Source organism: Amia ocellicauda, chromosome 17, assembly GCF_036373705.1.
Source record: "Amia ocellicauda isolate fAmiCal2 chromosome 17, fAmiCal2.hap1, whole genome shotgun sequence".
In the NCBI taxonomy this organism is placed as follows: Eukaryota; Metazoa; Chordata; class Actinopteri; order Amiiformes; family Amiidae; genus Amia; species Amia ocellicauda.
The window spans coordinates 7,400,310-7,427,479 of NC_089866.1; the positions used below are offsets into that span (position 1 = coordinate 7,400,310).

At 36.4% G+C, this 27,170-nt stretch overlaps 1 protein-coding gene across 21 annotated transcripts in view; it reads right to left on the bottom strand.

The window, feature by feature from the left end:
* Window positions 1–27,170, bottom strand: part of rbfox1 (RNA binding fox-1 homolog 1) — a 636,526-nt gene that overhangs the window by 197,538 nt on the left and 411,818 nt on the right. For 19 of the 21 annotated variants that reach the window (XM_066689841.1, XM_066689843.1, XM_066689825.1 and 16 more), the window contains one exon: window positions 10,124–10,165. The exons of the other annotated variants lie outside the window; for them this stretch is intronic. In XM_066689841.1, the coding sequence (XP_066545938.1) occupies window positions 10,124–10,165 (42 nt within the window). The remainder of the gene's footprint in view (window positions 1–10,123; window positions 10,166–27,170) is intronic. 21 annotated transcript variants of the gene reach the window in all.

A 27,170-nucleotide genomic window follows, 5' to 3' on the forward strand; every position in this document is an offset into this window, starting at 1 on the left:
TTTCTATGGGTAGGTTCCAGTTTTCTTATTTCATGTGGTGTTGTTGGTCTACAGCAATCAGTCATGGGATGGGTGACTTTTTTCCACCTCCAGGTTGAGTTGAACTCCACCAGGCCCAGGAGTAGAGCTTCTCCTTTGACAGGATGAAGGCATTGCTTACACAGGCCAAAGTTCAACAACAAAGGATGACAACATAACCAATCCCAAGGTTTACTACGTCACTATCCAGAGACCTAAGTAAGCTTTGATATATGTGCTCAGTACCCGTGTGCCATGGTGGCAATACCCCATACTATCGGTGGCCACATTTCTCTGTCAGCAAAGCAGGGTCACATCCACAACCTAATAATACAATGATTTATAGTCATTTAAAGCATATTTCTAGGCAAGTACTTTTTATTCAAGGTGACAAGAGCGTATTGGCCTAAAAATAATGATCTACCCATCTTTTATTTTATTAAAAAAAGTTTTGGCGGGGGGAATATGTGCACAAGGTCAAAATATGGCAGCAAATACCATGCATATGGATATGAGTCACCTTCCTTTGAACGGTAAAAGTGTACACAAAATTTATCTCTCCACAGTCAGAATAACCCCTCCTTCATGTTGTATAACCTTCCTTCTTCTTGTGATTTCAGCGATTCTTTGATTGTAAGGAAGAACTATTATTATTAGTAGTAGTAGAAGTATTGTAAACTTAGTTACTACGATAAATCTCCAAAGCAGTTTGAAATGGCTTAATGAAAAAAATGTTTGCATTAAACTTTAATTGTAGTAATTAAACATCAATTTGTAGTATATTAGCTATTCCTTGAATCAAAATACAACAAATTGAATAGATTAAGTTTCTCAGCTAACAGCCTCATCCAGAAACCTAAAACAAAACCAAACAGGCTCTTTCTTATCGAGTTATGCAATTAGTGTAATGGAAATGGAAGATGATTTCTTAGTTGCTGTGTAAATATAACTTTAAAATGTTGTACTTTAGAATACCAAATCGCTTTTCCCAAAGTGGGCGGGTAGGATTTATTTCCGTAAGAGGCTACGTTGTAATTTATTATGACTGATTTCTACAACTAATACATAACGACTGATATACTCACATCAATACAAAAAATAATTTGCCTTTTCCTTTAAATAATACATGCTACAGAGTTAATCTATTTTACAGCAGAGTAAGTAGCCTGAGTTAAAATTAAAAAAAAGTTTATATATATATATATATATATATATAGTGTAATTTCTTCCGTTGCAATTGACAATTCAATTAAAAGGATTAAACAAAGTAGTATTATTTTGTGTACACAAAGAATAGCAGTGAACTAGATGTTAAAAAATGTACACAAATGCAGTTTTAAAAGCAAGGTTTAAAAGTAAAGATGACAATTGGTTAATGTTTCCACCAAGTTAACCTAATCTGTAAATTAAATATGTTAACTCCTTCTATTATATGTAAAATAATACCTTAAATCACCAACAATTTCACATACCCGTGTTCCTCCTTTTTAAGTAATAATAAGCAGATAAGTGCAACAAAGAATACATCTTTAATAAGTAAAGAATAAGAAATACATCAGCTTTTGTGTGTTTTTTCTACTTTGCCTGGACAACCATATGACATAAAAATCTTGCAACAAAAAGAAAAATTGATCTTCTTCAACAACTCACATTACAATTTAATAGTAAAGACTCCAAAGCAAGATTTTGCTAAATAAACTGAAAGGCCAGGTTTTTCACAAGACTGAGACAATGATATAAACTATCAGAAAAAAATTAAATTAAAACAATCCCTGATACTCATATAACATCCACTCCTAGATTTTTGTAGCCACAGCATCCCACCTTACATTAAGCCAGTGGACTAATTTAGATTTGTTCAAAGCGATTAGCTTTCATCTTCTGAGACTTCTCTTAGAGAAGAAGTCATCTGGGCGCTCTAAATTTACTGCATGACCAATTAACTCATGCAAAAATTTCTGAACTAAGAATGATATTTAGTGATAATGGCAGCAAAATAAATTATAAAAAGCCCAAAATCCATTTTGCTCCAGTTCTCAAAAGCTGCTTTCCATGCTTTACCCCTGCAGTTATCAATCAATAAATCATTTTAGAGTTCTCTTATATTCCATCTTTGTAGAAAAGTTATGCAAAACCTTTTGAGAATTATTAAACCAGTTCCTCAAGAAAGAAAGCATCAAAATCTTCACTTTGAATGATTTAAAATTATCTTAACCACACTATAGCTCAGACTATAATCTCAGTCAAATGTAGCCCATCCAGTATGACAGGTACCTATTATGAGATGATGCACACTAAGACATTTACACTCTGGAACACTTACAGTCTAATCCAAAGGTTAAAGAGATTTTTGTTATATATATTTGTATAGCTTTAAGCTGGGTCTCTTATTCAAAAAGAAATGTACAGTAGATCAAATAAGTGGATACATTACTGGGGATATCACTGCATCTTGATGAACTACTTCAGTGCACACAAAGTACGGAATCCGAAAGAAATCACCAGCGATCTCAAGTACTACCCCTCAGGTCAACACCCCTGCATTTTTGTACTCTTAAACATGTAACTTTGGGGGGCACTGTCAATATAACACATGCATGACTCTCAATAAGAAATAATACCGCAGCCTGAACCTTAATTCGGTCCTTAGGCATCCAGCAGAAATGTATGTATAAATAATACATATTTAGCGTACATTACTGTCTACTTAAATAGTAACAAAATAAATTATATATATATGTAATCATTTTTAATAAATAATCAAGCAGAAAGACTAACAAAAGCCCACCACGATTGCAAACATCAAATACAAAAATATACCATATTGCTGGCTCTACTGTATATGAATAATAATTAAAAAATAGATCTATTGCAAACCCACAGTATTCACACAGGATGAAAGAAAGACTAGATATGTATTGTTACACCCAGGTGAATCTTTTGAAATAATAAACAATATTGCAGCAGTAAAATATTATCATACACACTATGATGATTCAAATTAAACTATAACATTAACCCTGCTCACATTTATATCTGTATAGACATGAGAGTGCACAAAATAGAACACAATAAATGAAAATCATGAAAAGTATAAAGTATATGAATGGTATCACATTTCTGCAGCTTAATATACACATCTCCTGCAAACATGCCTGTTTCTGCCATCTGAAACACTATGACCAATAGTCAATATATTTGTTACAAAAAAAAAAGTCATGGATATAAACACTACCTACCCACAAATACATCATCATCTTGAGTGAGGAATCACGGGCTCCGACAGAAGTGAACAGAAGTCTCCTTACTTTGCAAGTTCTTCAGCTAAGATATTGAAACCAGTGGGAAGACGTGCCTGCCTTTTTCTGTCAAGTGCTCACAGTTCTCGTCTTTATATACAAGAAATTTTTTGTTTATTGGAATGACACTTGTACAGCAGCTCTTCTAGCGCGTGGGAAAAAAAAATGCTTCTGGCTGTCTTTTCCTTCCCTTTTTTCTTTCAAACTCTTTCTTTTGCTTTTTTTCCTCCCCTCTCTCCTTTCCCTCTCCCTTCACTGACAAGCCGCGCTTAGGTAACAATTCTTGGCGTGTCTGTTTAATGAGCAGGTCCGTGCACTAAGGCAGTCGTACAACTGTGCAGGCAAAAGTAAGCGAGAGGTGGTGGTGGGGGTTGGGGGGTGGGGATGGGGGGGTGTGGGCACTTATATATACATACACACGCACACACAGCACATATCTACACACATATAAACACATGCACCAAACACGCTCCGGTCCCTTGACAGCAGGTTGGGGGTTTCGGGAGGTGGGGGGGGGGAGAGGAAGAACAAAAAGAAGAAACCCCTCTTTTTAAAAACGTGGGAACGGATCCTCTGACACCTATGAAGTATTTAAAAAAAAAAAAAAGTGCTTTACAATTTCCCCAGCCAGGTAAGGTGAGGATACAAACCACTCAAAACATCCGCGCCTTCTTTTGCAAAAAAAAAAAGAAAAACGCTCGGTGAAAAGCAGGCAGAGGAAAAGGATGAGGAGGGGAAAAAATCTAAACAGCATAAGCAACAAAACACCGTCTCAATCCAAACAGTACAGTACGGCACGCTAAGGTGTACAGCTTGTACTGCACGGTGCCGGTGCTTTATCTCTTTAAACGCACTCCAGATAAAAGCTGCAACCAGTGAGGTCAAGGCCTTCCCCAGTCTCGCTGCTCTAACACTAAATTGCTCCACATACAGTACTTTTCTACAGCCATCTACTGACTTTCTGGTGCTACTGCTGCTGTGGACAAAGAAATGTGAAGCCGGGCTGTTTTCACTCCATCAATCCTGGAAGGCACAGGCAGTACAATGCAATATGATACCACAGCTTGGCGGCATAATTTTATTCTGTTCTTTTCTGCGTCAGAGTGTTCTTTTTAAATAACCCCCTTTAATGTTTGCTTTTTTATAATAATAATAATAATATAATACTTCACAGCATGCATATTTATCCTCTTCTGTATTTTATATTAGTTTTCTTTTTTTTCCCTTACCAAATTTAATTTGAGGAATCACATATTTGAGATGTTGTTTACTGTGTGTTGTTTACCTCCCTTTTTACAACCCATTAAAAGCACAGCATGCTACATAGGATTGCGGGGAATAATGGGGTATATTATAAGGCCTTTAAAAAAAAGACAGAAAATAATGACTGTTAATTACGTTATTTCATTACAAAAACTGATGCCAGTGTCGCCAAAATGCATTGTTTAATTCATATTATTTTGAGATTTTTCCCCGAAAATTACTGACACAGTGTCAATCATAAGGACATGTTTGTGTGTGTTGATATTGTTCACTGAATTCGGTGTAACATATCGGCATGGAAGCATGATAATATCAACATAAACGATTTAAAAGAGAATCATCAGTAGCGTTAAAAATTAACAGCAAGCAAAAACAATTTCTGACACAAAAAAAAGGTTTTTATGTATAGTGTGGAATAAACATGAAGCCTTTTCACTGGTTCTGATTTTCTAGCTCTCACTGATGCCCAGTTCCCGGGTCGCCATGCCGTTATCCTGTGTGTGTGTCTGGATTTCTGTGTATCTATTCCAGAACTCACAAAAATCCTTATTCCTTTTGGATCCGTGCAGGGCAGGTGCTTGTAAATTTACGACTAGAGGTACGATAACAGCATTGAGCAAACCACACGACATCTGTATTGCATTACACTTGTTTCCTTGTTTTTTTTTGCACACCCCACATTAATACCGGGGTTGTGCAACACTCTGAACAGGGCATGATTTACAGTATATTGATTCCGAATTGAGGAATTTACAGACGAATAGTCAGTCGGGAAACATTAACGAAGGACTGAATTTAGAACTCTTTGACAAAAAGTAATTTGATAATTTTGGCGGTTATCTGTTTCACACTGAAAAATGTAGATCCTAAGGGATGTGAATGGTGACATGCCTGATTACCTATGGTATGAGCATAATGCATCTTTGTCTGGTTTTATGGAATATACAGGGATATATATATAGAAAAGCAAAATCTTGCATATGGGTTATTTAAAAGCAGACATCATAATAATCATAATTAAATGATCTATTATAAATGTTCTGGGTGTATAACCTCTACAAACAAGTGTTGAAATAACATCAGCATTACTCCAGTTAACATTTTAATAAAAAGCATACCAACAGACAAAACATGTTCAAATATTTAAAGTCACTTTACCAAAGACCATGCCAATGGCTTTTGCCCCTAATGTGTTACTGAGTCAGCAAGTGCAACAAAGTTCCACACAGAGAACACAAATAAATAAATAAATTAAACACTGCCAGCTACAGGGGACACCTAAATACTAAATGAGTTTTCATTATTCTTTATTAATTTACACCCTCGTTTTATGTCTTACTCACATGCTTTCTTCTTTAATAGTTAAATATTTTCAATACAAGGAATACTTCAGATTAAAGTGAAATTCTATACATGTAAATGCATATGTAAAGTGCAAAAACAATGTTTAAAAAGGAAACAAAAAGAAGAAAGGGAGGGTGGTGATTTGTAGTGAAATGTAATAAACCAAAAATCAACAACATGAAAACACTAAGGTAGCAGTGAGGTTATGGAGATGCTCAGGATTCAAAACGACTTTTCTCCAGCTCTCAGAGAAACACAGCACAAAGACAGCCCATGACAGATGATGTATTACATATATGTGAGCTGCTGAAATCATAAATTAGGAAATTCGAAGCTGGCAGTGCTGTATTCATGAAGAGTTTCAACCAGGTCACGATAAATTGTTCATAGTACTAAAAACAGAGAGAGAGAGAGAGAGAGAGAGAGATTGGGATTGCTATGTTTGAATTAAAACAACAGACACTGGAATTATGTTTTGGTAAATTCCAGTAATCCTTCCACAGGTCGATATGTATGCAAACAAAGCTCCAAAGGTGAATGGCATTAAAAACCAGAGAATGCTGTTGGAAACCATGTTTTGAAATGTTAATGGAGTTGTCCTGGCTACGCACTGACTTATACAATGCTAGAAAACAGTTCAACACAAAGGGTAGAATCAGTTCTGATATCAGAGCCAAATACTTATCAACGAGCACAGACAACTGAGCCCGTATATTCAATACACACATTTATACAATTAAACATATATGTGAGTACTCCAATATTTAAACCAAAACCAGTACTGGTCCCCTGTATTATAATTAAACCATATATATATATATATATATGCATACTTAAAATAAACACAATTCTGTTTTTTATTACGATATTAATATATATCAGGCGTGACACGGAAAAGGCAAGCTGTAGATCGAAGGCAGTGGCAACGTCTTGGGGAAGTCTTCATTGAGCAGAGGGTCGACACGGGCTGAATTTATATGTAAGTTTCTATGGAAGACTAAAAGCTAATGAATTGTTTTGGTGCAATTACTATTCAAATAAATCAAACTTTTTCTTTAATTCCAAAACAGATTGTATTACTGTATCATATTAAGGTCACGAAGGATAGTCAATTAGTCCTAATCCACACACTGAATAGCATGAGCAGCACCAACCAGTTCAGATGATATAAAATTATATATATATATATATATATATATATATAGTTTTCTTGCAAAGGAAATGATATATTGGGGTGGAAAACAAAATTAAATTATATGTTTATATGTCATATTTGCAAAAAAGCCCAAAGACCTGTTGTTTCAAATTCAAGAATACTGAGATGCAAGCGAGACGTAAACTGAATCAGAGTAAAACCAAAGCCATGTTTAACAGCTTTCTTAAATCTAAGAAAATTAAGTAGGTCAATGGTTACGTGAAGAAGTTATGTCTACCTTGGACAGTAAATCAGCACAGAGATGTTATGGGAGAAATCAAAAGAGGAGTGAATATCGGAAGGAGTATACTTGGAAGAAACAATGTGCTACTGAAAGGAAATTTACCCATTAGTCCAAAGAGAAAAGTATTCGATCGATGCACACTACCAGTGCTCACTTATGGTTGTGAAACCTGGTCACTGAATGCCAAAATATTACAGAAATTATGACTCAAAGGATGATGGTAAATAAAAAATAAATAGAAAAATAAATGAATGGATCCGAAGGGTGAAAATGGCAATGGGTTGGACACATTACACGAAGAACAGATACAAGATGGACAAAGGAAGCTATTGCATGGATCCAAACGTGAAAAAAGACCTAGGAAGGCGACCACATAAAAGGTGGGAAGATGAAGTCATAAACTTTGCAGGCGTGAGATGGAAAACAAAAGCTGTAGATCGAAGCAAGTGGGAACATCTTGGGGAGGCCTTCATCCAGCAGTGGATCGATACGGGCTGATGGTGATGGTAATGGTGATGATATATGCATTATATATTATATGTTTACTTTTCAGGTATTTTGTTTCATTTTAAGTTTGCATCCCTACAGACGTTTCAGAGAACTTGCATCAAGCCTGCACTGCCTGAACCAGTTTTCATCCTCTCCTGTTCAAGTCCTATTTTATAAAAGATGGATAGTGTTTATCTCTTATTTTGTCATATATCACTGCTAAGTAACCTTGCCTCTGGTGTGAATAACCCAAATTATAGCATTATAAATTATCTAGATATGTGTACCAAATATTCTCCTGTCTAGTGTTACTTATTAATAGAAATATACAATACCTATTCGCAGGAAAGCAAAGTGCACAGAAAAAATGAACATCCAGAAGTTGCATAATACTGAACTACAGACAGAAAAATATCCAAACATCCAACTTTTATTCAAAATAATTCTCTTATAGCAAAGTTATAATACACTTCTTTTGCATTTTGGGATTGGTCACTCAAGGCAAACACCCTATGAATCATTAACAGACATTAACTGAGATGAGGAACCACACAGCTCACCCGGACAGCTGGCAAATGGAGAGACACCCGAAAAACGTACACCACAACTCATCAACCGGCATAAAGGCACAACAGAATCAGAGGGCCGTGTGAGATTGCACACAGTTAGCAAAACAGTAATCAAGAGATGCTTCAAAAGCTCCAAATCAAACAGATGCTCATGGCTTGTGAAATCACATTAATGGTAATGCTTAGAGTGCAACATTCATCTTCTTCCCCAGCAAAAGTTCGTACGACTGCCCTCATTGTACTGAATTAAAAACTAACAAACAAGCCAGTAGGGGCAGGAGGAATTGCTAAGACGGTCTTGTATGAATTGATACTTCAGGGCATTAATCATTTTAGGCCCTAAATAAGTTACCATGTACTGATCCATGCCTTTAGATTCCAAAACAACCCATTTATTAAATTACAACCGTGTATAAAGATGCAATTTAGCTCTACCTGATATTGACCACTTCTTAAACCAATTAACCTGCACACTCTGAAATTGCAGATCTATCCTACACTAATAGCAACAATAAGAAGTAGTAATTGCTGGCTGAATTTAAATGTTAAAGGAAACTGGAAACAGGGCTGATTCCCAGCATTGAAAATCACTACACAAGAAAAAAAAACTTAAAGAGCAAGTGCAGCTTCACAAGCATGTGGGTGTTGATTTTATGCTAAACAACACACTGCAAATCACAATCAGCGACATTTGTCAGATACAGCGGTCCAATTGTGTTGTGCACAATGTGAAAAATGTTACATGTACACGCAAAACAAACCGATTTAAAAAAACAGAAAACAGACTTGTTGTTGATTAAGTAAATGCAGGGTGCTCAATATAATGTCGAGAGCAAAACAAATAAAGCTGAGAGCGATGCGTGAGTCGAGTTCAGCACACACTGTGACTGAGGACCTGCTAAAGACAGACAGAGCCCCCCCAGCTCTGTGTGTGCAGCTCTTAGCACTGCCTTTTTGAGGGGCACAATTTCAATGCAACCAACGTGTGCCCACCCAGAGCGCAACAGCCCATAGCGTGGGTCTTTTCCAAGGAGGAACGAAATCACACATAACAGTATAGGTGACAGTCTTTTACAGTTTGTAACACCAGGCTGGCTATCCATTCCCTGTGCTGACTAATACTGCTATTGGAAACTACTAAAGTTTTTAAAAATAACAATATACCTTCTTTAATAAACAAATACTGCTGTAATTACATTTTTTGTTTTCTGTTCACAAAACATACCTTAATACTTGGCGTCTTAAATATTGCCTCAGTAAAAGGTCAAGATGGACACAAAAATGTAGCTTTACAGTGGCGGTTTTATCTGTGTATATGGTCTGGCTGCAGCACACAAAATCGGATAATTGCAGAAAGCTAAAAAACCTAATATATTCATCGAGAACAGTTTTTTTCCCCCCCTGCAGCTGTAGATTATCTTCATCATTACATACATTTTGTTTTCTCCATTCAGTCAAGGCCACCCCTCAGCACTTCAGTGGTTTGAAATGCAGCCCCCTCACCATGGGCCATACTGACAACAGCATTTCCATTGCTCTAAAATAAATGATTGTGACTCTGAGCTGCTGGTAAACCTGGATTGCAAGCTGCCCCTCTTCAATGTAGCTTGGACTCTGAAGTGCTGGGCTCAAATACCCCTCGGCAACAGCATGCATTTAATGCAAAAAAAAAAAAAAGAAAGGAGGAAAAAAAAGAACTTACCCTTAGTTGCTCTCTGTCACAGCTCATTTGCTGTCTTGGAATCTGTCAAAAGAAATACAGCAATACTTAGAACGACATTGTGAATAAAACGTATACCCTGTTAGAACATCCCTACTGGTGATTAATTATACACTGCCGAAAAAAACACAAAGTATTTTATTGTAAAATGCCTATTTTATAGATTATACTCAGGGGGAGTGGGGGTGGATGTAAACCAATAAATAAGTCAGGTACATATAAACACCTGATGTATTATTTTTTGTTTGTTTTGTATGCAAATTGTTTTTTCTTCAAAAATATTTTTTTGTGATCCCCCAGGATCTTTGACAAATGCCTCCCAATGAATCAGTCTGAATGGCTTTCGCGTGTTCTTTTGCTCCCCTTATTTCACAGATATTGCTCGGATCTTGTCTCCTCGTTCAAAGAATATGAATACGTTATTAAGAAAACGAATGTTGATGTTAAGGCAATCGCTGCAATATAGAATAATGTATTTAAAAACAACAGAACAACAGCTATGGCTATGATGTAGGTGTCTGCTTTTTGAATTTATTTCATCATTATCTTATATAAAAAGACAACAAAAAACAAACAATCAAACAAAACAAAAATATTGATCTCGTGTAGGCTTTTGCTCATGATGCTATGCTGTGATAAACCATTATACTGTTCATGAAGTGATTACTCAATCATGACTTTAAATATATTTAATATAGCACATTTGAGGTTTACTGGTGATCCCATATTTCCTCAAGTATTGATCCCACAGTGTAAAAAATAAATTGTGGAGGACTTAAAGATCATTGGATCAAATTCACATTTTGTGGTGGAAATAAAATACAAATTAATTAAATATTTTGGGGGCAGAAAACAACAGTAGGGAATATTATATCAAACCTGAATGCAAATTTATGATACATGATCGGTAGAACCACGTTACATACATATATACACAAAATCCTTCAATTACGCTAAATTGATTAGCCTATTTAGTACATAGGTTTTAATTGAACTTGGAAAGCACTGCCTTCAAATACGCTGAGCACATCATAGTCTTTTCTTAATTAAAGTGTTACATGTTCAAACTGATTGCTAAAATCACATTAATTGGAGTAATTGCAAATCATTAAGCCTTTATAACAGCACAGATAGGATAGTACTGGTACTCTACATATGTGAAAGTGTTCAGGCAGGATCAAATAACACTTAGAAGCCAGCTTAATGTACAGAGATTTCTGCTATTATGTGCCATGTCAATATTCTGCAAGTGATGCAGTGACAAAATGTTAATTTAACAGATACAATCTGCACTTTAGTTGTTGCTTTCAAGTTTAATATCATTAACAGTGTATTGTTTTCTTTTGAAGAAAAGATTTAGCCCTATAACAATGCCAATTACGCATTTAGTTGAGCTCCTTTACAGCTTTTCCCGGAAATAAATAGTGCCCGGGAATGATGCTTTATGCAGCCGGTGGACATGGAGTATGGGGAGATCCAGAAGAGGATTATATGACCTTAAACAAAGGGAAAAATCTTCATATTATTTGCTGTGATCAAGGCAGGAATGGACACATTAACCTTGCCTTTACAAATTACTCCCACATCAAATAATGGCTGAGCTGTTATTTAAGATTATGCGTTTCACTAAACAAAGTTATCTAATGACAAAATCAATATGTTTGTGCTTAAAATGCCATGATCATATGAACATCACGGGTCTCCAAAGGACAGAGAGAAAATGGATATGCACAGCACATCAGTCCTTGTTTTAAGTCAATTCGTGAAAGGGCTGCGGAGAGTTATGTATGTAAAACCAGTCTTTATTTTAATAACCCGTAATGCTGGTCAAAAGCAACCAATTTCACAGTCAGTTTTCATTAAAAGCTAATTAATTCTAAGCACAACAGCAACAACAAAGCTGGATTTGAAAATAGCATGCACATGTTTAGCTTTATTTATTTTTTTGCTATACTTAGAAAGTAGAAAATCAATGCAGAGCTCATGTCTGAATAGCACTGTCATGATTGCATTAGACAGATCTCATGTTAGTTTATTTTATTTGGGTGAAGGCAGCTTTCTAAATCTGTATATTGGAAATAAATTACAGTAAGTTTAAGGCAGATACAAGGATAATGTGTGGGTAAGTTTAAATGAATGAATGCTAAATTCAGAGGAAAGTATTCAAAATAATGTTCTGACAGAATCAGTTCAAGCACAATATTTTTAAATAGAAAATGCATTAAGCCTTTAAATATACTGTATTGTATGTCACCCTTTTCTGTAGATTTTTTCATTGACATAAATGGTGGGAACGTGCAGTCTACATTGCACAGTTGGCAGAGATACAGTTTCCAGGAGTCCCAGCATAATATGATAATGTAAGATGATCATTATAATCTCACTCCGAAATAAAAGGTCTTGCATCAAGCCATCTTTGTTTAATAATATAGTCAGATATCCCCAGTGCTGGAAACTGTTACCTACATTATTGTTCTCTGCTTTCCCTGGGCAGGTATAATGAGAGTTGGGCTTGGTGAATAGGCTGTGCCCTCAGCACTAGTGTGATGTTGTGTACATTTGCTTGTTGGTTCAGTTGTCGTTTGTGTGTGGAAACGAACACAGGAATCATCGTAACAGTACAATCAGATTGTGTAACCATGTTAAATGTCTAATATACTAATTGTAACTAAATTACTAAGAAGAGCAGAACTCAAACCTGTGTCTCGCTTGTGGAAGATGCAAACTACTGTTTAAATAGTTGTATTCCTTTCACAGCAGGTGCCTTCGTCCTTCCACTCTGTGCATAATGGGGTCTGAGATGCCACAAGGTCAGACATCTAATTTAGCTCCATGGGAAACCTCACAATTCTATGCAATGGGATAGCAATGCAATACAGAGTAAGGGGAGTTGAATATGGCAGGACCTTCAATGAATGCTAGATGTCTTAGCATGCCTGGAGAAGCAGAATAAAAAAAAAAAGTCAATAAGTGGCACTCTGCTGACTACAGGCGAAAGAAGAGGCCATGGAGAATGAGAATATTAAGCTGACGCAGAAGAGTGCGTTCAACAGTATTGTTAGCTACAAGGTAGACTGAAAAGACAGTATTATTTGTATATTGTTTATGCCTTTTGTTTCAAGTAATGCTTCCTGTACTTTTTAATTATATATATATGGAGATTTGTCAATGTTCCTGTATAGAAATAACAGGTTAAGAAATTGGAAAGGACAAACAAGCATTTTGTCACTGCACTTGCCATTTAAATAATGTACATTTCTGTTCCCAGGAAGAATGCTGCTGTTGTACACAAGGAACCTCTACACACAGATTTTGGAATAAGATCAAGTTTGAACATTTCAGAGAGACAAGCCGATTAGAAGCAGCATTGCACATTCAGGGGAATCTAACAAAAAACATGTCTGAAAATAAATATATATATATATATATTTGTTTTCTTTTTAAATTACTAATCATGGTTGAGCAAGCATATTATCTCGGAGTCGGTGTATTTCTGAGGGTTGTACTCTGCTTGTGAAAGCATTGGAACAAGCGATGCCAGAGTTAATCCTTTTAAAACCTTTGATCAATATTGAAATATCAGGGCCAGACTGGTTTATACACCTCAAGATGTACAGTAGACGGTCCCTCAGTTGCTCAGGTCAATGCACAGCACAAAGTGCACGCACACCCGGAGTCAACGCTGTGTGGATTGGGATGGGTCCATTTCTCGAGATTAACCAGTGGCATTTCCACAGTCTGGAACAAAATGCCAACAAACTGAAGGAGTCCCTCTAGTCCAAAACTAATAGTGTTTTAGTTGGTGGGGGGGGGATGCAACTGTTTCACTGGAAGCAATATTATATTGTGTTCAGACTGGGGGAAAAACAAATGATTCTAGTCCTGAATAAACACAAATTATTAGCATTTGTCTATTGCATTTGCTGTCATTTATTGGAACTGGTGCCCTATTCAGTTGAAGTGAAGTCACAGTCAGATAAATAACGCATTTCAAATACACATTTTAAATATAAATATATTGGTTTGGGTATTAGTTATTAAATGAAGGCTTTCTGAAGTACAACAATATCTCGAGGAATGAGAGCTCATATTGTGCACTTTAGTTAAACTCTACACAATGTCATTAGTTATTGGAAAGATTATTTCTTTGTATAACGATAATATATTCTCATGATTGTATTCACGGGAGTAAAACAACAGATGGACACATGTAACACTAATCTATAGTGCTTTACTACAATTTCCTTGAGTTTGTATCACACTCTTTCACGTTGGTGTAAACTGAGACTTCATTTACTAGGAAGTTATCATCACATCAAGAGATGCATCAATGTGACCAGGACTCCGTTTTGCGTGCTCCACGTTCGTCAGAGTTTAACGACGGCTGCTTTTGAAATGCACTGTTCTACCACGAGACTTACGTTTCCAGGACTTCCAAAACTAGAGAACAGCGTATTGTTATCCGTGGTGTTCATCAGAGTGCAAAATCGAAAAAAGGAAGAATAATTACTGTTCAGACGTCAATATTCAAACCTCTTGATTATGCCCAAAACTGACAGAATAGAGAGCTTGAAGTGTCATCTGGTGCCTAATTGGGTGAGCTTTGCAATTTCTTCAGTATTTAAAGAGCTTTGCCTTAACAATTAGTGTGGCATAACAAAGTTTTTCTTGCAGTCTGCATCCTTTTCTTTCACTAAATATACTTTTCCACTCCTCGTTTCATCTATGAGGTAACCTACAGCTGATTTACATTATAATGAACAAGCATGTATGGTTTTTAAATGACCAATCATACAATACACTCAAATACCAAAACATAGCAAACAAACTTTCTTTAGCAGCAAACAAGTATAGAAAGTCTTGCCTTTGTACGGGAGTTAGCCAGATGATGGGAAATACACCAAAGTATCATCTATAGATATATGAATTGTCTTCAAAGTTTGTTTAGAGAGAATTATTTACCCAAACAAGCTTCGAATGTGAAAAATAATAATCATGGAGTTTCAAGCACCACATATCTCACTTTCAACAGAAAGACTGTTGTGTACTATAATAAGTCAAGAAGGAGTTACAAATTGAGAATTTTTGGGGAAAAAATGATTTAATCAGCTAAGAGATGCATTCCTTCTCCCATGGGTGTGTGGGCAACTTCATAAAAACCGTCATTCAGTTACAGCCTAGTTTTCCAATTTAAAAACAGCATCTCATACCATCCCGACTATTAATCAACCTTCCAAACTTATTAGGAGACAGAGAGTCATAGATGGATGAGTTAGACGGCTCATACACGCTGAGCCAATTAATATCTCCTTCTTCAAATATATACTTTATGATAAAATGAACATACAATCAAAGAAAAAACAAACAAACACATTCCACAGCATCCGTAGCTAGCTGTGCCAAAATGTATTATGTTTCTGCACAAATTGGACCAGAAAACAAGCTCATGAATGAGATGACAGCCCAAAACATGCCTTGCTGTTTCCTCAGAAAACAAAAAAGCACATTTGTATCTGAGCATGGTGTGGCGAGTGGTATAATTGTAAATATTATGTAAGAATCAAAGATCACTATAGGATACACTTATTAGCATGACATTACCATTCCACAATGTTATTCTTGATGATGGTGCAGGTCTCAGAGGCCAAAGCAATGCCTCTGGAGCAACCAACATGAAAAAAACGGTCTCCTCCTTTCATGTGACAGAATTCTTCAGGAATCTTCTTGAAGACACTCTTTGGAATGGTCATGCCTTAAGGCGAAAAACTACAAGTACGATTTCATGTAAGGGCAGCTACATTATTACTATTCATAAACCACAACAGATGTGTGTCTGCAGGGAGTACGCTAGAGTGTCAGCAGAGAAGCACCAAAGACACAGACTGCTAGTGAGCAGTAATTGCTTACTTATCATTTGTCCTTACATTTCTGAACATTTTAACTGGGTGCACCTATTGGTGAATCTGTATTTCCAAAGAAACCATCTTTGTCTTTAAGATGTGAAGGTCTGACAAATTAACGTGGAGCTTAAGTGGTGTGAGCCAAAAATAACAACTTCTGAGCATCTTTCTTTGGCCTGTGCTCTACTTGCGGCTTGATGTCAGAAGCTTGACAGCAGAAAGCATTATTTTTATTCTGAAGGCGCTGGAAAAGACCTCCTTTTCAACAACTAAAAAAGAAAAAAGAACCATGCTCATTAGTGTATGCTTTTGAACTGGAGACTTCATTAATTAAAAAAAAAAGAAATAATTAATAATAATAAAAAGAAATCCACACACAATGCTTGATCTGCTAATTTAAAATAGCAGAGTGGATATGCTGTATATTATAACAATATTTTGCACGCCATGTTTGAGACTACATCTTAGGGAAAACAAATAAAGAATATCCCCAAAGAATACTCATACGCTATGTATTAAAAAACCAGAGATTAAAATCTTGCCTGTGTAACATTTAAGTGGAAATAGTAATCTTTACAGGGTTAAAGAAGTTAGAGTTTTTTTCATTGCCTAAATGTGGAAGAGTCTGCATACAGACGACCTTATCAGCTTCTTTCCATAACACCTTGTGAAGACAGGTATTCAGTGCTGAGTCGGAAATCTCGTTCTTTCAACAGAAAATGTAGGTTTTTTTCTTGTGGTTCATACAGCCGCTAAATCAAAATAAAAGCATTTTAAAAGGAACGCATAATTTATATGTAAAATGCAGGCCTACATGCAGGAAATATAAAAATAAATAAATACATAGGGTACCTCCAAAGGATCCGTAAGATAAACATCGTCAAATATTGCAGGTCTAGATTTAAATTTGAAAGCGTTTCATTTTGACATGGCATACCCATTCATATATTTTCTACACATGCATCTTACAACAATGTCAAAGGTCTAAGTCATCTTACGTGCCCATCTTAGAGGAACAACAATTATCATGAGCAATTCTCCTTCAGTGAAATGTGGTAGATGAAAGATGGCTTGCTCCATCTATAATGATGTGCATCTGTTAGCCCTAACAACAGAGCAAACATCCCTGCTAAGGCTATTGTGTTGAGTGGCCGCCTACATCGAGGCTCACCAAGAATGGGATGTTTTCCTTGCATTACTCTCAGTGAGGAAGTACTAATGATGTATCCACACACTTCATCTGAAACAACGTTGTGCAGTCATTCATTTAGATTAATACATATTGGTAGTTACACTGTACTTATTTATCAGTCATATGTAACTGACACTGCAGAGAGAGCAGTTTGGTCAACCGTTTACACACCTTGTCACAACCAAATTTATATTTGTTAAACAGTTCTGGTCTTTGGAGTCATTAACACAAATTGCTGCAATGCATTTTCCAAAGTACTTTTTTTATAGAAAGTTTTATAGAAAGTTTTGCGACACCTCACTTCGCTAAGTTTATTGACTTGTTTATTTTCTTTTTTTCTCTATTTAAATGTCATTAGCAATAGGACTGGGAATTATAATTCATTGTAATGCATCTACACAAAACCCTAGCACAAGCATGTTCCTTCAATCGCACACCTGGTTTTAATTACTGCTTAGGCCTTAAAGGCTACTAATACCCATACTGACGTTGCAGTTTGTAAGAAAAAGAGTTAGCTGAAACAATTAATTTAAGGTAATTTGAAGTTGTAAAATCTGTGTTTGTATTAGACAACTTTCTTGTGTCCCAATCCCCTGCTTGCAAACAAACCCCAGCACACCAACACAGAGGTGAAAACAGTGTGACCCGTGATACTGGCATTACATTACAAATAAAACTGCAAGACAGGTAACTTTCCACACAGCAAAATCAAGCGAGAGGTCTTTAATTGTGCCGCTGAAGGGGCGATGGTTTACTTTCCTGTCTCTTTTGCACATACTTTTGTGTGAGGCTGATAGAGAAGCCACAGAGAAATAAGCAGGTATTGAGACAGCGGAAAAACTCAGAGAGAACCTAATAAGGGGTCTGCAAGACTCCTTCTGGCATGCTAGTGGGGTTTTCTGTACAGCGGTTAAATTGGAAGATGCTAAATGTAACTCTGAAGCAGATAAAGTGAAGTCATATCATTAGCAGGGGAGGCTACATTGGTACAGTCAAAATGACTTCTCACACAGAACTGGACTCTGCACTTATTAAAGACTCCTTCCTTTGGGGTTTCTACCACCAATTTATTTCCATTTTACCTGATGCTTCTCTCATTACATTAGGAGACTTCATTTCACTAAAAAAAAATTCTGAAATGGATGAAGTTGACAGTTGCAGGCAGTACAATACTTCCTTAAAAAGAGATTTTCAATAGCAATAAGGAAGCAGGGTTTTATATATATCTGTATATCTATATATATGTATGTGTGTGTAGCTTTAGACCTTCAATCTCTAACATATATGCCATATTCTCAGTCCACAGTCTAAAATCCGTGTGTATGTAAATAGTCCTTACCTTTCTAGATCGCAAACTTAAAAAAAAACAAATACAAATTAAATTAACCAGCACGAAACCTGGTTCATCTCCACATACTGTAAACCTACATAAAACAGATCACAGAGATAAGGATTACAATATTTGAACACCCATCACAGGAAAACAAAATAAAAAAAATCATATGATATCACTTTATGAAGTGAAGCAAACTGGGTCAAACAGAAGTGCGTATCAAAGTAAAAGCTGGCTTTATCGCAGGTGAATTTAAGTTTTACTCTCAGAAATGTTTTTGGTCTCGTAATTATCTTTGTTGAAGAGGGCTGTGGGCTTTGCTGGTTTCCCCCAGCAACAGCTATACTGTTCAATAAAAGGAATGAGAAAAGATGCTGTGGAGCAAGTCCCTGAAGCAAGCTGCTCCGGATCTGACAAGGGCTGTAAAATTAGTGCCTATTGTTATGAAATAAGGCATGCGATAGAACTCTATAAGAAAAACTCTAAGCACAGTTCAATCTTTAAACCATAGCTTCAGTCCAGATATTGTTTTTTCGTTTTATGTTTGACCATACACAGAGGGAAGCACAGAAAAAACCCTTTAAAGCTGTCAAAATTACAGACTCCTTCAAGGTAGGTCTTCCTTCCGAGTCTTATAAGGTAGACGTGTACAGAGGTAGGGATTCAAATATGCATTAATTGTCTGTTTAGAGGAAATCTATATTGTGTCAGCAAAGATCTAAGATCAAAACACCTTTCTCCCTTTCTGGCAAAGAAAAAGGTTCACAGGGCGTTCGTGCACACGTACATCCTAGGAATTACTAAGAAAATGGATGCATGTGTAATTTTTAAAAAGAGTCCTTCTGTCATTAGTGGTATTATTTGCGTATGGAGGTCCTCACACATATGGTCTGAAACCAACAGAAAATCTGTAAACATTAATTAAGACCCGCTTCCGAAAAGGGGAATAGTATCACATAGTTCTGAACTGCTCCATTCAATTATAACATTTTCTTTCTCGTCTAAGATTGTCGCCAGAGCCTCTTGCTCGGGATATCGAGTTTACGTTCCAAAGCAAGCGCAGCGTCAATACATGAAGATTACTCAGAAGAGACCAGCGTTGCATGTAGGAGGACACATTGATCCACCACCCCTCGTCCGCTCCGGCTAGTGGTACAGTACATGAAACCCTCCAAATACAGGCACTGGAGAGATCACAATAATGGATAGATCTGTCTTTGTTCCAGCTGATCCACAAGGATTACACCGTATAATTGTATGGCTCATTTCAGGCCTTTTGCGTACCGAATATTCAGGCCGAGGTCAATTTGCTTGTATCAACTGCACACCGCTTTAACTGTACCAAACAATTACTGCCAGTTACTGAAGATGGAACTATTTTGTCGTCATCTTATTTTCATACATTTATTTTGTCTCATTTGAAAGTCTCCTCGCCCGGCTCCAGTAACCCACTCTGGCTTGCAAATGCACTTTTGGTAAATCTCATCAGCAGTTAATACAGCAAACGTCTAAAAGATTATCTCCACCGCGGCAGAAGTTTGATGTCAAGCAACCGAGAGGCACTTTGAAATCTGTGTATTGTGATAATGACCTGAAACGAACTGAAGCACGGCTGCAATGTTTTGACCTCAGAACAGTATTTTGCAACACTATCATTTAAGTGGGGGGGGGGGTAAAATATGTTTATCATAATGTTTACTTAAAAGCGCACGCACAGAACTACATACTCCATCACTCTGTATCCTTTTAAATGTAACGCTCAACCGTTTTACCTAATGACTGCCCCCCTAACAAAAAACACCAACTTAAAAGATGCATTACAATATAACCGCCATGGCTCCGTTTCCATTACCAACCATCTGCATTTTTTCCCTTAAGACCAAACACCTCATTTCGACAATGTAGACAGACTAGAACCTTGGAGTGCCACTTAATTTAGTGTCTAATCACTAAAAACGAATGTGGCACTGGCTGATTAGGCTGGGCCGGCTGCTAGCTGCTCGATTTTTTCACATAATTGCAGGATATACTTTATTGTGACAGGGCCCGAACAGTGGAATTCCAATACACTATACATCAGTTTCTCCATTATTGGATTAGCTAGATGTGGCATCATTACCGCTGCACTTTCATTCCCATCATTGATCGCATCGCTCTTTCTATTTCACAATTAATGCAAGTAGGCCGGATTGATCAATCTTCTGATGAGTTTGGGCCGCAGTCAATATATTCTTATGGCTTTGTGCTACCGATCTGCGTGTTTTATAGCCACGGCAAAAGATTTGTCATCCCTGCGACTTGTGCCTCTCTCGTTTTTTTTAAAGAGCTCCCAATCTCGTCAAGTGGTCGAATAGGCGATGCTTGTGAATTACAATTCTAACCATTCAAATTAATGGGAAAACCATATTTCTTTTCTCCTCCCCACAAAAACAAAAAGGCATTCCAGTTTTCATTAACCAAATTACATTTTCATAGGTGCTTATTTTATTTTGGGAGAGTATTTATTACTGAGACACATGCACCACATACATCATTTAAAAAATAAAGAAAGAAGAATGATTGTACAAACAACAACTGCAGTGCAAAGGTTTCTCTTTACAACAAATACAACAAACAGAATGACTTGTAGAGGATCATACATTTTTATTAAAAGGTGATATTTGTATTAGATGTTTTGTAAATAGATAAATAGATACATAGATGAAAAACTGTACATTTAAGTGAATGATTAAAAAGAAAAACAGATTCAAATGGTTAAAATTATTGATGGCTACACGTATATGCACACACACAAATGTGTATGCGTGTACGTGTGTGTGTATATATATATATACACACACACACACACACACACACACACACACACACACAGATATATTAACATGAAAGTTGATAGTCATGTAGTAGTGTAATTCTAAACCTGAAACATACATCCCAAAAGTGAAGGAATGCAGTAAACTATTTTCAGTAATCCTTGGATGCTGTTCTGTATAATGTATATCTCTAAAGACAAGAACACAATCTTTGATTTAAGACTCTGTAATTCAATTTGGATTTTACCCCTGAGAAACAATGCTCTCCGGCTCTTTTTTCCATCCCGGGAGTGAATGCTTGTTCTGCCGGAGAGTTACAAGGAATCAATCTTAAAATGCAGAAATGGGACCCTGGCACACTCCCATGCCATAACTCCAGCCGGGGAGAGTAACCTCACGAAGAAAAATGGCTCGTGTTATGGAGCAACTGAAAGTGTTTCAGATTTATATTGTCTTAACTCTATTAATTATCTCACTGACTATGATTATTAAAGAGACTGTCTCTTACAAGGTAACTGGTTTGTATCAAAGTTTAAAACTTAGTGAAGTGAATTTACAGTTCTGCTGACTAACAACCCCTGACCTCCTCTGAATCAATGTTTACAGTGGGGTTTTTTTCACTCAAACACTTTGCCGAGATTTATGTAAGGAGACCAAATATAGAGATGAGAAGCATATGATTAAAATAGAGATCAACAGGGCAAATGTGGGATTACACTAAATAAAGCAATCTTCAGAAATGTGTGCTCATAGAACAAATACACTAAACAATGGGTCACGTTCACAAAGAGCCTCATAACTAAAAAATAGACAAATATGATGGCAATGTTAAACCCAAGGACACAAGTAAAAATTAATCTAGGTATGAACACAGGCAGCATTTATTTACACAAAGGGTATTGAATATCTGGAACAAACTGTCTCACTTGCAGGTTAAAGTTTGAAGTATGAATGATTCTGGTACCAGCTAATAAAAAAGTACATTTATCTATTTTTGTATTAAGTATCATCTCTGCTCATCTGCCTGGTAATCTGTAATTGTTTATAATATTTAGTACCTTCATATTTAGCTCAATTGAGAATGTTTATGTTATGTCCTCTGAGCAATCAAATGAATAAAATATAAATGAGTATCCACATTATAAGTCAATCATTTATATTCTGGATTGTCAGAACACCAAAGGAATTAACCAAGTACCTATCTGCTTGTTTTTCTTTTTTCCCCACTACTTCTTCACTTCCCCAATCCCTGATGGAACACAGATGTTTGCAATTGCTATAAATTAGTGTGTGTAATTACATTGATCTGGAAGTATCGGCACTATTGGCATTATAACAGTGATATTTTAATAGTGCTTTGTTCATTGTTTAGCACTGTAATAGAATATCAGTTGACAATAATGCAAGCCAATGAGGATAATTGTATAATTATCCCAGGCCAAGGGAAGTGTATGAAAATGTGCCTTATTTGCATTCAGTTCAATAGAGCAAATGCTTTTGCTATGTGATGCACTCTTGCAGTATCTGATCTACTTAGAGAAGCCTAATTGCTGTAGAAGGTGTAATTGTTTAAAATACCTACCACATCATAACGATAACGATATGTATTATTAGTATTAGTATTATTATTCATATCCCAATTTAGCATTACAGATATATTCCTCTTTTTAAGTTGAATAAATATCCCTAGAATGTAGTAAACAAATCCTCAACTTTGAGCAAAGCCCGAACTCCACTCATTCCAAGGACCGGGATCAAATTCATGAACTGACACCCGGTCTTTATCAAGTGTAAGTCGGTCAATGCAAATTCAATTTCAGTTTTCAATTCGGTTTTTGTTTTTTTAAATGAGGTTCTTTCTTCATTTCCGTAAAATACATTGTGCTGAGCAAAGATGTTGTTACCAAATTATAAGGGTCCGATAGTGTTGAAAAATCGCCCTTGTTGACCATGATGGCAGTTTGGTTAAATCCTTTAACATCGTTTTATAGTTTTCTTGAACCTTCAGATGTAACGAGTTCATCACAACCCACACGCGTTCCAAGTGCAGTAATTAAAAGAAGTTTTACTTTTACTACTGCACACATTTTGTGATAATTTACAAACAAGGAACATAACATGCTTTCCTGGTAATGGTAATTTCATAGCTCTAATTTATTCATTATGTTCCTATGAACCTCTTAAGTGCATCTTGCGCTTTTTAGTCCTAGGAATAAATTACATCTGGAGTCAGAGCAGTTCAGTGTTGCTCTGCAATTTTACAGAAATACAATAAGCCACAGACAAATACTAAAAGGCTAGTGGATTCTTGTAAGAAATTAGTGATCTGTCAGAGTCTCTTGTTTGTAGGGCTCGAGTTATAGATCTGAGGTTGGGATTTTCTCCTTCCTTAGGGCTTAATGTATGTAAATATAGGAGGGTTATTACTATACTGAAACAACAGGGAGATAATGTTCCTCTTGTGTTATTAGCTTTAGATTGTTAAGAAAACACATTCCACATATAGTGCATGTGTGGTGAGCATCTAAATTAAAATGTGTTGGTTAAAATCATTGTGGTCATATAACTGATAATCTGGTAGAATGAGGGAGGTTATTCAAAGAACACAATGGCTTATATGGAGGCGGTGCAATTAGTAATATGTTTTAATTTATTAGAATTGTCAAATGTGTAATTTACTGATTCTGGATTTTCAGACTTTTTTCTTTTGTTTTTGGTTCTTGTTTCTAGTAAATTCAAAACATCAAAATATGCACAAATAACAATAAAGTAGCCGACTTCCTCAACATTAAACCAAATGTTTATCCTAAACTGTGTTGATGGCTACAAATGTAACAATTATTCAGACTACACTGACATGTGTTTATTCTGTTATGTAAAGCAGATGCCCACCCCAGGGTTGTCAAAATACAGAATTGTGGTACACCCAAGTGAACCACACACAAAACACAAACATAATAAAGCAACAAATATGAAAACTGTATCTATAATGGAAGTCTATTACTTGTCTTACTGTACAGCATCGTTTTAATTTACATGGGCTGCTTTCATGAACATATTCCAGTATGTTGTACTGCTAAATTTATTCTGAAAGATTTAACACACGACCATGGTCTGTCTGAACTGAATATATTCACTAGCAGCACACTACAAGATGTAAAATTAAACCAATTTTTGTACACTTTCAAGGAAAATATTTTTTTATTCGTTATTTTTTTCTGCCTGCAAGTTTTAACTGTACATGTGTAAAATGTTCTACATTTGATAATACGATAATGCCATTACAACTTGGATGGTTAATTAGAAAACATAAACAACATTTTGAAACTAACCAAATTTTGAAGATTACTTTGTAGATTATTTAAAACTTCACATACACTCATGAATTATTCGTAACGTTCACGAACACTGACTTTGTTATTCTACACAAACTTCAGCTCTTGAAGAACTCATAAGAGTTGATGAGGGCCAACTGAGGAACAGTTCATGAATTACACCACTACAGACTTTGAATCATCAATATAGACATGACCCTTTAAAAAGAAAACAAATGACAATTAATAAAACATGAATCACTGTGGGACTCAATGTTGTGCTGCATATTTTACATTAAACATGTCTATTGTTCTCTTAAAATACAGCCCATTCATATTAGTAAGGATCTTGTTCAAGCACACTTCCTGTTTTGGGGAATTCATGATGTATGATGTATTCATGATGAGTTCATGGTGTCAATATTTATTATCGCAGTGTAGTCACATTGTAGTCCTTTTGAATAATTGAAATCCTGTGATCAAATGGGTCTCTCTCTAGAAATTAATAGAGTCTGTTATGAGTTCACCAACAGAACTATTGTTGAATTACAGCCATTGGAGAAAATGATGTATTCATTATATACTAGAGATGAACAAGTTGTTGTTTTACCAAAGAAAGATCATAAAATTCCAAATGTGATTTCTGAATATGTTGGAAGGATACTAATTAAAGGAGTGGAGTTTAATTAAACAGAAATTAACAACATCTTAATTTAACAGTGCCTGTAACTTTAAAAGTGCTGTTTATATTAAAATTGCTTTATGGATTACATTAAAAAAAAAGTGCCTCATTATTAAAATGTACATATTCAATCTGGAGGGAAAGAATGTGTTGGTAACATCTTATTGTGATTTTCCTTCTTTTATGTTTAGCCTTTGAACTGCAAGTGCTGGAGGGCATTACGTCAAATTGTTAGACACATCTAAAGAGACGTCAGGGAGGTGTCAAGGGTGAGATAATACACCCAGCCCCTGAGAAGGTGTGAAGATGAGCTTTGACCTGTGAAAGGCTTAAACTGCTATTCTAGAGAGAATATTTAGAAAAAGGGCTTCTCTTCCCCCCACCCTTTTCTTTCTTGCTAATTTCAAAAGAAAATATAACAACGGATTCATTTTACTGGCATGAAGCTATCACATCATACACAGGTGAGGTCTTGGCACGCTTGAACACCCTGACATCCAGGAACGCAGGCCAGAAAACGTGAATCAAGCCCACACTAATTGAGTGGATCTAACGAGAAATTAAGTAATCAACACGCTACCTGTCTAATTAGGAAATATCCTATAAAAATGAGAAACAGTGATGGCCGTCTGCAAGAGATGCAATTACACGTAATTAAGTGAATTAAAACACAATGTAGTCTCTCACTCACAATTATTTGAAAGAATGCTAGGCAGAGTGATATTTGTCTGTGCTAATGCCCATCTGAAACGTATTAATATTGGATTTTCATTTGAGAAGATGAGTACGTTTCCCAATGAGCCGAGAAGGTCTTCTGATTTGTTTCGTTGTATTTCAGGAACATTTCCAGTGGTATTGTATTTACCAGTCCAGTCCATTCACTTCACTTCCTGTGGTGACCTTCTCTGTGCGCTGTGACTCACACCCTGCAAGTCACTTCAGGTTTCGGTAAACAAATCCAACGAGACCTGCTTCGGTTCTTATTGTCATTATATGTATATGCGCACATATATCTTTCAATAAGTCTACAAAGAAAGACCGATTCCCTTAAACAGGGCTGGTTTCATTACGGCTGCAAGACTTAATGTGGCCCAAAACTCCCATTTCCCACCCACCCCGGCGTATGCGCACACATGCCTTTTATTTTGCACACAAGCAGTCAGTTCCTTGTACTGCCTAGTCTTCTCAATGAACTACTTCAATTCCCACGATCCCGCTACATCACCAGCAGATATCATTTCAACAGATGTCAAGAATGGCTAAGTGCACTTAGGCCTATTTGTAAAATCCTTCGGGGGAATGAAGAAGAGAGAGGAGTGAAGTAGTGGGTGGGGGGAGACGGAGAAAGGAGGGGGTGCTGCCTGTTGGGGTGGATGGATTGTGAATTTCATCCCGTAATGTAACCGCACTTTATTCTATCAAGTTAGCCTGTGCTTCCCCTCCTCCCCCCTCCTGTCTCAGCCACCACTCCTCACTCCACAATCACTCTGCTTCAGATCGAATCATTTAGGCAATTATTAGCTGCAATCAATACAATATGAGCTGCATTAATTTTCTCCCAGTGAGAATTGCTCAGAACAAGAGGTATTAGTCTACCCCACAGTGGCGAGGCACTCAGCGATCTAACTATTGGCTCGGTGAAAATTCATTTCATTATCATTAATATTATTTATTTCATTTATTTATTTATTTACTTTGGTAACACAACAGCACCGAGCATCGTCAAATTGATGGCACTTGCTTACTGGGTGCCCATAGTGCTGGTTCTGAGCCAAACAAAACATAAATTGGATTG